The sequence below is a fragment of the Gigantopelta aegis genome, chromosome 6 (assembly GCF_016097555.1).
Source record: "Gigantopelta aegis isolate Gae_Host chromosome 6, Gae_host_genome, whole genome shotgun sequence".
Classification (NCBI taxonomy): Eukaryota; Metazoa; Mollusca; class Gastropoda; order Neomphalida; family Peltospiridae; genus Gigantopelta; species Gigantopelta aegis.
The window spans coordinates 22,792,617-22,810,801 of NC_054704.1; the positions used below are offsets into that span (position 1 = coordinate 22,792,617).

Here is an 18,185-nt window from a genome sequence, read left to right on the forward strand (position 1 = left end):
TATAAACTATACATATATTTTTGCACCAAAAGTGTGAAATGAAAGTACCGGTACATATGTTTACATATACTACTCAAAAGAATTTAAGGGTCAGACGATATTTTCGACATTATTTTCTGAATGTCAATTATATTAGCTAGACCATAATGTCACGCATGGTATTGTTCCATTTTGACGAAAGTGGGTCTAAGCAACCCATAAATGAATTAAAATCCACTGTCATTGACACTGTCGACTAGTTCTAATGGCGAAAACATGCTTACATTTGCACGTAAATTAGGGCGAAAGCGAAAGGTCTGTTAAGTGCCCATAACTTGCTTTTTCACAAAGCGCTTCATTTGCACGCTTTGCACGTGTATTCCATATTCCCAATGCTGAATTTCCGTATAATTGAAGCTTGTGTTCGTGTACGGTGCACACTCCAAATTCGACAATGGTACGACTTCAACTGACTATCGAAGATCAAGGAAGGGCTATTGCTTGGCTTCAGGATGGCAATACGCAAAGAAATGTTGCTCTGAGACTTGGTGTCAGTCAGAGTGTCGTTGGCCGACTGTGGCAACGGTACCAAGCAATGAATTATGTTCGAAATCGTCCACATTCGGGAAGACCCCGAAGCACTACAAATAGAAAGGACCGCTACATCACCAATATGGCTCTACGTCAACGCACAACCACTGCACGCCAATTACGTGACAATCTGCGGACTGCGACTGGAACTCGAGTGTCTGATCAAACCATATGCAATCGTCTGAGAGCCAATAATCTACGCTGCCGTCGCCAGGCTGTTCGACCACCACTCCTACCACGTCACAGAACGGCCAGACGTCACTGGTGCACGTTTCATCTGCGGTGGCAACGTGTTCAGTGGGGTCGAGTGATGTTCACTGATGAGTCCAGGTTTAGTCTCCAGTTCAACGACGGTCGGGTTCGTGTCTATAGACGTCCTGGGGAGCGCTTCGCTGACGTTAACATTAGACAACGTCACCGGTTCGGTGGTGGCAGCGTCATGGTGTGGGGCGGCATCTCTATCCACCACAGGACCCCCCTCTATGTGGTGGATGGAAATCTGAATGGAATCCGCTATCTGAATGAGATTATCCGGCCGTTGGTTCTCCCAGGCCTTCAGCAGATTGGCGGCGGGGCAGTTCTGCAGGATGACATTGCCAGACCCCACCATGCCAGGGTGGTAACGGACTTTCTCAGACAACAAGGTATCGCCAGGATGGATTGGCCAGCATATTCGCCTGACTTGGCCCCAATAGAGAACGCCTGGGACGAATTAGGCAGGAAAGTTCGGGATAACCATGCCCCTCCGGCCAACCTTCATGATCTGGGTTAACTTCTTATGGCAGAGTGGCAGGCCATTCCCCAAGAGTTCTTCAGACATCTGATCAACAGCATGAGGCAACGATGTGTCGAGTGTATTCGCGCCAGGGGTGGATTAAATATGGAACAATAAATAAAAAATTTGGTGTAGTTTACATCATCAATCTAATACACTCTGAAACTTATTTGGTTATAAATTTTTGACCCTTAAATTCTTTTGAGTAGTATATTTAATAGCCTAACAACTTATATCATTCAGTATCTGAGCTTTCGAGATACATGTATGCATGAAAAATGCTAGAATAAATGAGGTCCAGAACAGGACCCAATGCCACTTTGTTTTTATTACAATTTTTAAAAAATACGAGACATCAAAATAATTTGAAAATGACAAAAGAAGTTTATAAATGTCCAGTTATGGAGATTACATAATATAAGATCTGACTTTTTTTGTAACTCTGCCCGCATTATGTTTTGTAATGATGACAATACTCACCCCTCTAAAGTTCTTTAACAATTGTCTCCCACACACTTCCTTCTTTCCCTGTCACTGGCATTAATTTTACCAACATTATAAATTTATAAACATTAGATTTTCTGTTCTTATTTTGGTTATCTTTTTTCTTTTCTGCTTTATATAAAGATAAAACTCAATAGTCCCACCAGAGACTGTGCTACCCTCTCCAGATATTGTTCCAATGCCACAGGCCAGTAGGCATGTATCTTTAATCTCTTTGGTAATGGATGTATTATTGTATATATATAATAGAACAATTATATTTTAAAGAAACAAAATGGGCAGACTGGCTGTTTTATTTTATGAAAAAAAGAAGAAAAAAAGTGTGTAACTCTTGATCATATCCTATGCCATGACCTCGTTTTGTAACTACCCTCTAACTTCCCGGTATGATTTATAACTGAATACTTTTCATAATTAGTATGGTGTCCAACTCAAGGTTATAGCCAGTCACCCAACATAAAGACAAAGGAAACATCTTTATGTTATTGCTATCAAAACACTGGCGTGCGACAGTCTTTCACAAGTGGGGAAAAAACCTTTTTCAATTTCACGCCGGTTTTGAGTTTTGTATTTCTGTGCAAGGGGCGAAGGGGTGTATCATGTCGGCGTTATTATTATACCGGTATGACAAAACATGTCTAATACAAAGTAAACTTGTAGTCGATAGTAATCAAACATTTAGTATCAACAATGCAACATGTCTTAAACAGTATTTAATTTTATTTAATCGCGTTTTCTAGCTTTACGACAAGCAGCTGGAAGCACTCTACTGAATAGTAGACTGGCCACGTGGACATGCAAATAATGCTTATTCACACCGCGAGGTGGACCAACTGAACAAAACTGGTTGAACATGTTTGGTTCTAAAAATCGAATTAGAAAAAAAAATCTTTCACAAATTTTTTCGCCCAACTGAAAATTCTTTAGCAATTTTTTTTTTTTTTTCGCAATTGGAGACTTTGGCAAATGACAGCGCGAGCCCTGAAAATATTCCTTAACTTAACCACAATAATTGTTTTGAAACATTAAACAGTAGTATACATTAATAAACAGTAGTAAACAGTAATCGATTTTCAGTTGATTAGAATTATTGCTAAGGTCAACAACAAAAAAAGTGTGTTTCCGATTGCATGCCCCAAAAAATTAGGGTAGGTAGGTAGGGTTTGTTTGTTTTTTTTGTTTGTTTTTTTAAATTGAATACTATCATAATATATAATAATAATAATAATAGTAGTATTGGTATGCACTGTTTGTGTATTTCCTTAAATTAATGGGACATTTGTATTAATTTCGTTGTTCTTAATTTAAATACTTTATGCAAACATTTGAGATGCATTAATAATAAGACCTGTTGATTTAAGTGAAGACGAGAATTAAGCTGAATTGATACGATTTTATTTAATCGAAATAACCTGTACCAAAGCTATGTTCGTACATTCAGTTACTTCCGTGACCGATCAAGCTGTTCGGGGGGTAGCTAATCAGGGGAAGGAGCTCATTACAAAAGCTTTTTCATAATTTCTCGATGTTTTTCGGAAGGGAATTACATGTGCAAAATATATCGTATAATAGTACGTAAACAATGTGCAAGGAAGGAAATACTCTTGTTTGGTGATGTTGTCCTCTTTTATTTTTACTTTTTTTTTTTTTATTATTCTTTTTTTTAAATTATTTTTTTCAGTTTAAGAGAGAAAAAAATTAGGGTCGGGGGGGGTAAAACTAGGGACGGTCGGTCGACCGGAAACAGACCTTTTATTTTTTTTGGCCTAATCAAGATTTTTAAAACAAATGTTCCCTGGGTAATCCTAAATAACAATCTCTTTTTTTGACAGACTTTAAATGTATATATATTAGTATTACCATCTCCTGTTTCAAATTTTTTGACAGGTATAAAGTTGCTGGCATAAAACACAACTGACACGCCTGCTCCGATGAAGCCAAGATATGTAGGATACGTTTCATTTCCTGTCGAGTTGCAGGGATCTGTCACTGAGGCAAACATCTCTTCATTCATGCTGACATTCATGTTAGCAGATATTTTCTAAAAAAGAAAAATAATAATAACATGAAGCATTGTTAAAGGTTAAAAAGAAAATGATGACACCAGGAATTTTGTTTAAAGGGTTTCACTTTTTTAAATAAAGAACAAATTTATAAAATTTATAGCTAGTATTTAATTTGTTCAGAACCAAGAAGTGCAAAAGCAAAAACATCACTGAAAAGGGGAGTTCACTCAAGCTCTCGTTTCTCTCTCCCAATTGGCTGATGCGGAGGGGGTCACATGAACACCACCCACAGACCCTGCCTGTTTAAAGTGTCTTTTCAATGCCCTGAAAATGTGTCTCTGAGCATTTATATTTGAACATTTTTCAGTCCTTCAACAAATTCAAACTGCTCTTTTTAGAATTCTGTTACTCCCCTCCCCCTCCTTTGCAAAATCCTGGTATACTCCCAGACCCCCATCCTCCCCATCCCCCACCCTCATAGGAATACAAAGCTGTAGGCTGTACATGACATTTACCCACTTTATGATTACAGGTTAGCATTCATTGATTCAACATTCGTTACATTGTTACTGTAGTCTGTATCACTGTCAGTCATGAGTCATGATTGATTCTATGACAAGTTAAACAAAACCATGAACTAATGTTCATTATTTATAAAAAAAATCATTATTTGCACAAAAAAGGCACTTAATGATCATCATACAAATTCATTAGCATTCATCGATTCAACATTCGTTACATTGTTACTGTAGTCTGTATCACTGTCAGTCATGAGTCATGATTGATTCTATGACAAGTTAAACAAAACCACGAACTAACAATGAATTATGGCTGTGAAGCATGACAAAATGAACCACAGTTTCACAATTTCAACAGAATAAATCACACTAGGCCTAGAATAGATAAAGAAACTCAACAAATCCAGACATCCATGTTTGATCATGTGATAGTTTTGTCACGTGATAGCTCCTTTTTTTACTTTTCAACGAAACCGGTGTCAACGTTCATAAAATACCTCGAATATAATCCTACCAGAACTTACTAATTCCATGGTAGCATAATGCTGTGATTGTTTGACCAACGCATGCGCAGTTTTGTTATGAGAATAATTCTGTCATGATGAGTAGATATTACACCTACAATGCAAGAAACAGTAGCAGGTTGGACTATACTAATTGAAATCCCATAGGCGACCATGTTAACGTTTGTGTTTAAAAACACTATAATAGTCTATATGCACTATATTAACCAAACTATGACCCATAAATATCAATACTAAAACCCCTACCACAAAGTATTAACTGCAGAAAATGGTACCTTTCGTGGCTCATTTTCGGTATAACCAGATCTTTTTACAACACCCCTAGTTTCGCACAAAATTTGAGTACTTTTTTTTTTACATGTACCCCATTCATGTTCCAAGCATAAGGCTACTTGACACAGTGGTACTAGATGAATTAAAATTGTATACATTTTTAGCCCAGATGACACTAGGTTTTTTTACAATCAACACACTCACATTTATAACCAATCACAGGACTTGTGGTATTAATTGCACCTCGAACTTCGACCCAGCCGGAAATTAATTGGTTTAGTGTTACCTATCTGTTCAAGACAAAAAAGCATTTGCACAGATGGAGATTTATACAATATATTAATGACAATGTTATTCTTGAGTTTCTGTGTACAGTACAGCTGATTATCTAATTAAAGGGAGGCTTGTGTGTACTCCAGCATGCGATAGCTGCAAAATATAAAATTGCAAATGTACTTTCGATTTTGATTTACGGAAATATTTGATTACAATATGAATCTGTGGAAGACAATATTCATTTTATTTTATTTGTATATTTTAATACTTATTCCTGTTTGTGCAATTGAACCAATTTCTGGTATTTCTGCCGGTTTGGCAGTTGTAGTATCGGCGTTAGTTAGTAATTACCGTGGTATGAAAAGTTACTTCTCAGAATGCTGTGATGACAGATGGATTAAGAAAAATACGTCAGGTTTGAAGTGTTTTGTTTAAAATTACGTGGCAACAGTTTAAAAAAATTTTATTTTATTTTTGTGTTGTTTTCATACTATACATATCTAAGCTCTCAACACTGCAAGTTCTAACTAAACATATGTACATGTTACATGTACTGCACTGCAGCTGTTACATGTACTGCACTGCAGCTCTCTGCATTAACATTTCTGTCCAGGAGCCAGATGGCAGCTACTTCTAATTTTTTTAGGTGCCAAATAACAAAGTAGGAGCCTTTTTTATATACTGATTGTGTATGTATGTATGTATGTATGTATGTATATATATAGTGTAAGAATGTATACATGTATTGATGTATGAATAACTATATATTGTATATATGGAGGCCAATGTTGAGGTTGACTATTACATACATACTTATTAAAGCACTGGCATGCAGAGGATAATTAAATCCTTTCTGTCCTCCATGCCGTTGTTGGGACTTGAACCTATTGCACCAAATCACCTGCAACTTGCAGACTTGCCACAATAGATTCTGAGCTATTGAGGAATTCATAAACAAGGATGCTCTTTAACGCAACCATATGCATGGGGCCTACAAGCTACATGGTTGATCCCGCTTACATGCATGAAACAGTGGGCAGACATGGCACTGGCTAGTATGTATTGATGTATAAATCTATATATTGTATGTAGCCCAGTGGTAAAGCACTCACCTGATGTGCGGTTGGTCCAGGATCGATCCCCATCAATGGGCCCATTGAGCTATTTATCTTTCCAGCCAGAGCACCACGTCTAGTGAATCAAAGGCCGTGGTATGTGTTATTCTGTCTATGGGATGGTGTACATTTAAAAGATCCCTAGCTACTAATGGAAGCAGGTTTCCTCTGTAAAAACTGTGTCAAAATTACCAAATGTTTGACATCCAGTTGCCATTGATTAGTAAATCAATGTGCTCTAGTGGTATCGTTAAATAAAACAAACTTTAACTTTTTTGCACTATTGATTATTGCATATATTTATAATTCAGGCCATGGATAAAATTATCTTAAAGGTGCAGACCCTAGTTTTAACCCATAAAAAATGGACACCAAGTTTAGTTAATTTACAAACCTGTAACTTATTGGGATAAAGTTACAATATAGTGAAAGGAGAGTTTGTGATGTTAAAATGGGAAATATCCTTAAAAATAGACTAGAACTTGAATCAATAAACCACTACTTCGCAATCATGTGAGTTTTTAAAGATATGAAAAATGCAATTTTTGGTATCAGAAACACCGGGATGACCAGAAACACCTCGGTTCTATGGAAATGGATAATCTAAAGAATAACCTATAAGTAATGTCTGAATTCAGTGATCATAAACGGCTCTAATAGTGAAAGATATGCTGTAGTGTTTAAAAACTTGGGACTGTCTCTTTAAACAGAGAGAAATGTGTAGAAAGTATAACTTATTTAATAACATAACACATTGTAATTTTTGTACATGCATACTAATGCAGAGCTAGCTCTGGCACTCCCCAAATTCGCCAATTGTGAATTTCATTTTAATTTGTCGAAATAATTTCATGTAGGCCTAATGATAGATATTATTTTGTTACAAAATAACTGTAGATTTCTGTAGTTGTTGCAGTTTAATAGATACTTTGAGGAAATTTTGTACTCAACCAGAGCTAACCCTGTTAATGATTTTATCATAGATATTTCTAGATTCTGATAATTGGCAGCATTTCACACCCCAAAGGCTATGTCGTGTTTTATTCCCAGTTTTGAACTATAATATTCCCCAATTTGAATGTAAATAATTCCTTTTTTTATTATTATGTAAAATATATATTTTAAAAACTATTTGTAACACTTGACAAACACCCCTTTTCTCACCCATAGCATTTCATAACGCAAAACAGATATATTAATTTGAATAAATACAAGTATACATATGTATTGTATTTTTAAAATTCTAACAGCTTAATAATAATATAATTTTTGTTTTTAATGAAACTGAAAAAAATTCCTCTATTTTTGTACATTATAGCAATGCTAAAATTCCCAAAGTGAAGTCAAATTTTATGATTAAATATTTTCTAGGTCTCATGCCTTCATTGGAGAAACATCTGTATGGCCAACACCTGGTCATGAAAGCTGTTATTAACCACATCAGAGGTCACATTAGATCGGAAAACCCTGCTAAGGCCCTCGTTCTGTCTTTCCATGGCGGGACAGGAACTGGGAAAAACCATGTGAGCAGACTCGTAGCACAACACCTGTATAACGAAGGGATTAAAAGCAAGTTTGTGCATCTTATATCCTCAACAAAGGAATTTCCTCATGAAGGAATGGTACCTTTTTATAAGGTAATGTGGTTTTGATTGTGTAGTTTTCGACTTAAAATTTTGTAAATATTTTTTTCAAATCAGTGGTGAAAATGTGTTTTGCTTGTCAGACAAGACATATAGATATAAAACTTTACTTTTAACAACTTCTGTATTTGTTTTTGTTGGTATTTAATGCTTTGCTTTACATGTATGTCACAATATCTATTCATGTATATTAATCTTATGATCAAACTGAACATTATATATTAATGATAATAAATACATGTATATAGAAGTTATTAACTGGAGTGTTTTTCAGTATAATCAATATCATATTTGGAATAAAAATTGTATAATGTGAGCCTCTGGTGGCATAATACATTATATTTATTCCTAATATATGATATATGATATTGACAATACCGAAACACACAGTGGTAATAATCTGTTTATCATATAATCTCAAGCTTAATACAACATGTTTTTGTAAACTGTACACGCAACTTTAATTCCAGTCCACCATTACTAGATACTCAAATGACGTAAGAATATGTGGCGCAATGTCTTTTTGAATGGAAATGATGTCAAACTCGAATGACATCATTTTGGATGTCCATACATCAAAATAAACTAGTGCTTAACGTTTGTTGTTTTCTGAACACTGGACAGCTTTCAGTGTAAAATTGCTATTGAAATGTTTTTAATTGATGACTGAATGCATACGTCAATTATGAAGTGTCACCCTTGAACATTTGCTTAAATGTCAATAAACCTAGTGCCGTGACCTCGATTAATTTACATCTAATTTGCAAAGTTATTAAATTCTTAAAGTATGTGATCTAAAAAATATCACATACTTTGATTGCACTGAAAATGTAAGATATTATATGATAAACATGTATATTTAAATGTAATTAAACTTAGAGAAAAAAAACTAGCTCTCTTGCTACATAATATTATTTCCTTAATATAACAGGGTTCGTACGGGTCATGGAAATCCAGGAAAGTCAAAGAATTTGTAAATGTCATTTTTCAGGCCAGGAAAGTCATGGAATTTTGATATTGGTCATGGAAAGTCATGGAAAATTAAAATCTATCTAAATACATTTTTTACTACATATATTTTAAAACTAATCATAAGTTTTAAAATTTAACTAGCAACAAAACTAAAAAAAAGTATTTTGATAAATTATAATTTTCCATGAAAAACGATCTATACAATATTAGGTGACTAATGGAAATACCTCAAGCTTTAATCATTTTCGTAGTACAGCGGATTAGCATAAGTTGCCATAACTTTTATATGTTTTGCATCATATTGAGCAAAGCAAAGTAGCAACATTATTTACTTTACTGAAGTCACTTGAGGTCTACTACACGTGCAAAGTTTCATGCTTTCCCCACAAAATGAACGATTGGTTGTTATCAGGCTCTTAACTGCTGGACTAATGCATGTATAACGTAAATGTATCGGTATATTTTAATAATAGCCTGCCAGCAAAAACTTGCAAGTTAATTATTAACCTTGACCTTAAATACGAACTGCATTTAAAGTAAAGTGCCAAGAACAATTTCCTTCTTTATTTTTTGTTTATTTTTTGTTTTATTTTTTTTGTAGTTTTTTTGGTGAAAAAATAGAATGTGTATAATAATCTTTATTATTAATAAAAAAAAGATTTATTAATATCTAAAATATCAGATGGTATAAATAGTACAAAAAAGGTTCTATTTATAATTGAGTTAAAATTAATTCTATACTTTTTTAATTGTGAACTTAGTTGAGATATCTCACCTTCAGTACTCAGAAGGTTCATATTACTAGTTTTACTGAATTAAAATGTCAGAACGAATGCATGAAACAGTTACAAAACAATATGGTTGAAATAATGCATACATGTATGTATATCAATAAATAATTAATGTTTTGTAATTTTAAGGTTTTTGTATTCCCTCTGTGATTTTGAGAGAATGTTGTGGAGAGAGTGGCCTAATATACTAAAATACCAATAGATTTAGTAGAGGATTGTAATTTTTTTTTCTCAAAAGGACATGGAAAATACCTTTAAACAGTCATGGAAAGTCATGGAATTTGGTTACTGATAAAGTGTATGAACCCTGTATAAAGTATTTCAGTCTTTAAAAATATTTATGCAGTGCCTATATGTACCCTAAATAATTTTCCGTTAAAAAAAATTGTGCCAACCTACACATACCAACCTTAATTATTCTGGGTTATGTAATTGAAATCATATGCATTCTTGTGTTTGGCTTAATGACTAAAAAAAATGTTACATTTTATTTCAGGATCAACTTCGGAGTTGGATAGAAGGCAATGTTAGTTCATGTGCACACAGTTTGTTTATTTTTGACGAAATGGACAAGATGCCAACTGGGTTGATAGACACCATCAAGCCTTATTTAGATTACTATGATAACCTTGGTGGTGTAGACTACAAAAAGGCTATCTACCTGTTTTTAAGGTACATGTAAGACAATGATTTAAGTTTTAATATTTCAAATGAATGTTATGCACTGTACACATTAAACATGATTACCCCAGTGGTCACTCATAACAGAAAAAATAGTTTTCATATATTCTCAGTGGGAAATATTCTGCATTGGTTTAACGTACACTACTATTGGACCGTTTGAGGCTTATAAGCCAATCACCTTGTCAGGACTGTCAAGTACAGAAAATGATGTTACATACATGTAGTTTAAAGTGTTTGCATTTATGTCTTTCTGTTTTCAGTGTTAAACTTGTAATAAAATGGTAGTTATGCAATTCATTATAAAAATATTTGCAGAATATATAGAACTTTGGTTTTTGAAACTTATCTGTGGGGGCGGGACGTAGTCCAATGGTAAAGTGTTCTCTGGGATCAATGCCCGTTGGGCTGTTTCTCGCTCCAGCGAGTGCACCACGACTGATACATCAAAGGCTGCGGTATGTGCTATCCTATCTATGGGATGGTGCATATAAAAGATCCCTTGCTGCTAATCGAAAATAGTAGCCCATGAATTGGCAACAGCAGGTTTTCTTTTTCAGTGTCTGTTTGGTCCTTAGTCATATGTCTGGCACCATATAACCATAAATAAAATGTGTTGAAAGTGTCGTTAAATAAAACATTTCCTTCCTTCCTTCCTTATCTGTAAACCATCGTTAAATTACGAAGTTAAAACAATACCCAGAACAGTGTGTAAAGTGTTTTACATCAAGTTTATATTCATAGACATTCGTAGCCACTGTATATAAAAAATAAAGGCTTTTAAAACAAATAAAATAGCTGGGGTAATCAATAGAATAACAATCTCTCTACCAGTTACCAAATTTATGTCCCTCGTGAAATAATGTTCAATTGTCACTTGCTAAATCTTGTGACAAGTGAAAATTATTTCACTCAGAACATAAATTTGCTAACTGGTAACTCGTTTATATCCTCTATCTATGTGAACTGTAATTATATTTTATTACATGATAAAAGAAAAATCCAGCTGATTTACATGTAAGTCAAGTAGCTGATATATATTTTGGGTTTAATTCTTCTAGTTTAAGGAGGAACCTTGTTGCAATACAGTATTTACCTAACAGTCGGAGATTTGAAGTGAGGGATATGTTAAAGAAGTCTTTCTTTTGTTACATTTTGAATTCGCTAAACCTTTTTTAGGAAATGTTTAACACATTGTTAACAGTTTGGTGGATTAGGGTCAATTTAAACCCTGCTTGTGATGCAATATAACAGCCCTTGAAATTTGCAATTGCGATCAGCAGTGTGCCGCAAAAAACTGTTGCAAAATTGATCTGCAGCAGCATTTTTAATATATTCAGGTATTTACTTTATTATCTATACTAAATTATTACTTCTCGTTCCAGCCAGTGCACCACAACTGGTATATCAAAGGCCTTGGTATGTGTGTTATCCTGTCAGTGGGATGGATGGTGCACAGGGTTCTCATTTATCCAAAAATATTGAGAGTTCATGGACTCATGACCTTATATTTTGAGAGTCCATTAGGAATGTAGGAGAGTCCACATTTGAAGATGAATTAATATATCCAATAAAATATCAAATGAATTGTATAACAACTGACAACACAAAAACATTGACATTTAAATGATTTGTAGTAATAAAAAGTACATGAACATGAATAAAAAAAATTATTATTAAAATGTATGATAAAATATAAAATAAATACCAGGTAACTCATATATATTCAACTAATAATGCGGAAAAAAAAAAAGATATTGCGGGAAAAAAATTCAGTTTGGCGAAAAAATTTGCGAAAGATTTTTTTCCCATCACAATTTTTAGAACCAAACATTTTCAACCAGTTTTGCTCAGTTGATCCGCCTCACGGTGTAAATAAGTGCTGTTTGCATGTCCATGTGGCCAGTCTACTATTCAGTAGTGTACTGCCAGCTGCTTGTCGTAAAGCTAGAAAACGCGATTAAATAAAATGAAATATTGTTTAAGACATGTTGCATTTTTTATATTAAATGTTTGATTACTAGCAACAACAAGTTTTACTTTTTATTAGTTATGTTTTGTCGTACCGGTTAATGTTGTAAATCTGGGTCACATGGCTGAGTTCATTTTCACAAAGTGGGTGCATTGATGAGGGCAACTTTCTGGAGTGACCAACTGATTGTACCGATTAACACTAATTTCCAAGAATTTTTATGAATGTTGCTGATTTACTTTACAGTAAATTTAGATGTTTAAAAAAAAAAAAAACGTATTGAAGTTAAATAAAAATAAAAATATACTGCGTCCACAGGGACGCACGTGTATGCAATATGGTGCGTCCCATCCATGATTGCTGCGTCAGGGACCCGGGACACCGGGTCCATGAGAACCCTGGTGCATATAAAAGATCCCTTGCTACTAATGGAAAAATGACTATATGTCAAAATTACCAAATGTTTGACATCCATTAGCCAATGATAAATAAATCAATGTGCTCTAGTGGTGTCGTTAAAGAAAACTATTGTTTTTGTACAAAATTACTTTCGCAAGATGATCAGAAATTCAAAGGCTAATATCAAATTGAGAAGTAGCCTTGAAGTTAAATTAGATAGTTATAAAATTAAAACACAACTTTATATCTGTTTAACATCTTATTAGAACAATGGGATTTTATGGTTTAGATCCAGATGTTGCATATTTAAGTCTATTGTCATTTAAAAATGAAGCATGCATATATAGTATTCACTGTTACTCAGTAAGAGTGTGCTTTTGGAACCACAAATATATTTTAAAGACGGGTCATAATTTTTCATGTTACATTGCTAATCCTAGTTAAAGGGACTATGTTGTGTTTGTGGCCATGGTAGAAGGTTTATTAAAATTATATTATATTTTACATGATTGTATTTTTTAAACATTATTATTTTTTACAGTAACACAGCAGGGCAGGAGATCACAGAGTTGGCACTGAAATACTGGGATGATGGGTCAACTCGGGAAGATATTACGCTGGTAGATACAGAAAGAATCATCATGACATCAGCGGTGAATACGAGAAGTATGTCACTTCATTCATGTACAGTTTATCTTTGCTTGACACCCATTAGTTGATGTATTATTTATGCTGGAGTGTTGTTAATCATTCATTCATTTGGGAAAATGTAGCAGGTTTCCTCTAAGTCTTTGTCAAAATGACCATATATCTGACAACCAATAGCCGATAATTAATAAATCAAAGTGCTCTAGTGGTGGTGTTAAACAAAACAATTTCATTCATTTATTGAGTTATGTTTTTATTGGTTCACTGTATTGCAGTTAAAAATGTGTGATCTCATTGATCATTTATATTGAAACTGATGCAGCCATTTTGAAGTTAATTTCCAACAGAAATTTGTCAAATGTCACATGGCTAGCTCTAGGTGAGCAGAAAATGTTTCAAATTATTTATTAAACTTCAAACATTGCAGAAACCCAGTTATTTTGCAACAATATATATTACATGAAATTATATCACCAGATTAAAATAAAATATGCCAAATGTTTTTAAAATTCACAGTTTGCGAATATGGCGAGTGCCAGAGCTAGCCCTCTATTTCTGTTTTAAGCATCACTCTAATAATATTATTATGTCTATTATTATGATAATGAGTATAACAATTATTATTTGTTTTGTAGGTGGCTTGTGGCACAGCGATTTAATCACGAAACATCTCGTAACAGCATTCATCCCTTTCCTGCCACTAACCAAGAACCATGTTATGGAGTGCATCAGAGATGAGCTTGTTCGCAAAAAATATTTCAGTAAAAAGGATTTCATTAAAGACGATTTAGTCAATAATATTTTGAAGGAAATGACGTTTTATCCTGAAGACAAACGTGCATTCTCTGTTACTGGCTGTAAGAGAGTATCTGAAAAAGTGGACTATATTATGTTGGAGTGATCTCTTCCATGTAAAGATCTTTGCAATATTTTTTGTAAGGTGTAGATGAAATGAAGCATGTTTTTTTCTAGCAGTTACTGTCACTGGTCTTGGAACCACAAATATACTTCAAAGACTGAGGTAATATTTGGTGGACCATTGTACAATTGTATGCAGACCTTAGTTTCAACATGTGAAAATACACACCAAGTTTGGTTAATCTACATACCTGTAACACATCTAAATAAAGTTACAAGAAAGTGAAGAAAGAGCCTGTGACGTTGAAATAGGGAAATATCCTTAGAAATAGACTCATGTTGGTCTTCATTTAACTGTAGAGATATGTATGTTTTTAAAATGTATGAAACATAATTCAGTATTTAGTGTTAGAAACATCAGGTTGACCAGAAACACTTCGATGTATGGAAAAGGATAATCTAAACTATAGAATTTAAGCAATGTCTGATTTCAATTCTCAAAAACAGTTCTACCAGGTAATAGTGAAAAATGTGCTGTAGTATATAAAAAATAGAGTCTGTCACTTTAAAAGTTGCTGATCTTACTTAAAGGGACTAACCTGAATTAGTAGCAATTTTAAAATGTTATCAGCAAAGAAAATACTTTTATATTATTAAAATTATAATTTACCTACAATTGTTTGATTAGAATATGAATCTCTCTATAACCAATGCATTTCTGGACATCGTAATTTTTTAATAGTATGATATTTTTATTTCTATAAATTTTTGTCTGAAATAAGTTCCTACTATAAATTTATAATTTGAAATAATTCACCCAAATGTCATTCCAAATGTATTTATTTGTGTAAGGCTTTACATTTCAAGATGGTGTTTTAAAAAAAAAAAAAGAAGAAAAAGCAGGATTTTTAAATTTTATTTTATGGCGAGAACAAACGGAAGTCTTGATAGAGCTGACAAGACAGGATGGTCTCTTTAAGGTTTTCCAGGTACATACCGTTTCTGTTTTGCATAAAATGCATTTCAAGCTACAATGGACACCTGGACAACAGGAAACATTTACCAAAACTGATAATTTAAGCAAAAAGTTGTAAGTAATATGTAATATTTAACACTTTCTAATACTATAACATACATGTATACTTCGGCTTTTCAAAATCAGAAAATCATCTCCCATTTTCAATCCGTTATTATGACATTGGACATTTTGTGACTTATTAGTGTCTGTCTGTGCACAACTGGGACCTCCTGTCAAAAATATTTATCAATGTTTTATATATCATTTTTAAAATCTCACTTCGACTACATGCTATCATTCAATAAAAATATTCTAATCAATTCTATTACCCGGTAGTTGAATATAAAAATAGACATGTTAAGTCTTCATTTATCTGTTATTTGTTAGAGGTATGTGTATTTGAGGTATATGAAACATACATTCAGTATTTAGTGTTAAAAACACCAGGTTGGCCAGAAACGCTTCCAATGTATGGAAACGGATAATCTATGCTATAAAATTTAAACAATGTCTGATTTCAATTCTCAGAAGTTTACCAGGTAATGGTGAAAAATGTGCTGTAGTGTATAAAAACTAGTCTGTCACTTTAAAAGTTGCTGATCTTACTTGAAGGGACTAACCTGGGTTTGTAGCAATTTTAAAAGGCTTTTGGCAAAGAAGATACTTTTAAATGATTAAAATTACAATTTACTTACATTTTTTTGTTTAGAATATGAATATGTCTATAACCAATGCATTTCTGGACATCATAATGTTTTGAAGTATCTCAATATCAATTTGTGTTGAAAATAATTTTTTATGTACAAATTTATTATTTCTTCCAATAGCCAAATGAAATTTGAAATAATTCAGCCAAATGTCAAATGTATTGATCCTTATAATGCTGTATATTAAAGCATTTTAAAGTAAGATAGTGTTTTTTGTTTAAAAAAAAACAGGAAAAAGTAGGATATGTTTTTTATTTTGTTGGGCGGAACAAATGGAAATCATGTTAGGGCTGACAACTCAGGATGGTCCTTTTAAGGTTTTCCAGGTACATATCCTTTCTGTTTTGCATAAAATGCATTTTGAGCTACAATGGACACCTGAACAACCAGAAACATTTACCAAAACTGATAATTTAAGCAAAACATTGTAAATAATATGTAATTTTTTAACTGGGATGATTTCCCACCTGCATGTACATGTTTACTCCGGCTTTTCAAAATCAGAAAATCATCTTCCATTTTCTATCAGTTATTGTGACATCTGACTTTTTTTTATGTAATGTATTAGTGTGACTGTACAAATAACTAGGGAATTAGGCCAAAAATATTTATCAATGTGTTATATATATAGTGTAAAAAAATCTCACTTCAGCTACATGCTATTCTAACCAATAAATTCTACTGGTAGAATAAAATAATTTTATGGAAAAATCTACTGAGGAAAACTAGCAGATTAATTGTTTGACATCAGTTATTATGGACATGATTTGTACACAATGTCTGTACCCATAATTCTTTGACTGCAAAGAACTCCTGTGTTGATGAATATGTGAAATCCAGTTTTCTGTTTACTTCCTAGTTATCTGTTTACTTCCTGTTTTTATGTAAAATTCTTGGAGAAGCCAATGTTTGCACAGAGTGTCAGCTCCTTATAGTTTTAATACTCTCAACTTAAATATGCAATGTTACATGTGTGTGGGATTGTAGTTATTTATCACAAGTAAATGTAAAACTGGTGAAATATGGGACTAGCTTATCCAATAAGCAAGGCTAGCTCTGGATGTGTCTATTAAACTTTAAAAATGACAAATATTACATGAAATTATGACAAATTAAAATAAAATTAGCTATCGGTAATTGTTTTTAAAATGTGTGATTGGCAGATTTGGCGAGTGCCAGAGCTAGTTTTGAATAATGTACATTTCAACTGACCAGTAATACCAATAATAATGTTAATTATTTACTTTTTTGGTGAATGTATAAAGGATATTTCATGTTTTTTGTCAAATATGAACTATATCTCGATGAGTGAAGTGTGCAGTAATATCACTGAGTCATGGTTGTGCATGTTAATTATTTGTTACTACATGTAATATTAAAGGTGGGATGCATGCTCACCTCAAGGGCATAGGGTCGCAAGATTTATCTCTCTTGATTGAATCAGGTTTTTCTCATCCAAATTGGTGCTCTATGGCTGGTTTTTCAGAGGCTATGGTATGTACAGCTCTGCCTATGGGTAAGTGCATATAAAAGATGCCTTGCTGCATATCCAGTAAAAGTAGCTTGTGTGATGGCAACAGGTTTTCTTTCTTTGTTTTTTGTTTGTTGTGAAAAGTGCTAAAATAACCATATGTTAGACACCAAATATCCATAGTTTAAAATGTGCTGAAAAGTTGTTAAACAAACATTTTCCTTTTTTAAGTAATATTAAACTATATTACTATTATTGGCTTTCTTTTAATGACTTTGCATGATAATCAAGTGACTTTCTGTATGAAATATTTGTGGATTTTGAAGTTGAAAAATGTTACATTGTTTATAAAACTGGAATACCTGGAGGTGATACAATGGAAATAGAAATAAAAGAAAACTGTTCTTAAAGGCATTTTATTATGATGAACTATTGAGCATAATTTTGTCAGATTACAGTCATGA

At 33.2% G+C, this 18,185-nt stretch overlaps 2 protein-coding genes across 4 annotated transcripts in view; one reads left to right on the forward strand and one right to left on the reverse strand.

The window, feature by feature from the left end:
• LOC121375179 (transmembrane protein 144-like) overlaps positions 1 to 4,897 on the reverse strand; it is a 28,335-nt gene extending 23,438 nt beyond the window's left edge. For 2 of the 3 annotated variants that reach the window (XM_041502470.1, XM_041502468.1), the window contains exons 1-2: positions 4,773 to 4,897; positions 3,710 to 3,890 (exon numbers count right to left, since the gene is read on the reverse strand). In XM_041502470.1, the coding sequence (XP_041358404.1) occupies positions 3,710 to 3,890; positions 4,773 to 4,784 (193 nt within the window). In that variant the 5' untranslated portion in view covers positions 4,785 to 4,897. Of the gene's footprint in view, positions 1 to 3,709; positions 3,891 to 4,674 lie in introns of all 3 variants that reach the window. The other variant, XM_041502469.1, reaches the window with a different exon arrangement.
• A 569-nt stretch (positions 4,898 to 5,466) lies between these two features.
• LOC121375181 (torsin-1A-like) lies at positions 5,467 to 18,131 on the forward strand. Its single transcript, XM_041502471.1, has 5 exons — positions 5,467 to 5,861; positions 7,933 to 8,198; positions 10,464 to 10,639; positions 13,561 to 13,685; positions 14,303 to 18,131. The coding sequence occupies exons 1-5, from the start codon at positions 5,663 to 5,665 to the stop codon at positions 14,566 to 14,568; spliced, it is 1,032 nt and encodes a 343-aa protein (XP_041358405.1). The 5' UTR covers positions 5,467 to 5,662; the 3' UTR covers positions 14,569 to 18,131.
• Positions 18,132 to 18,185: the final 54 nt, after the last annotated feature.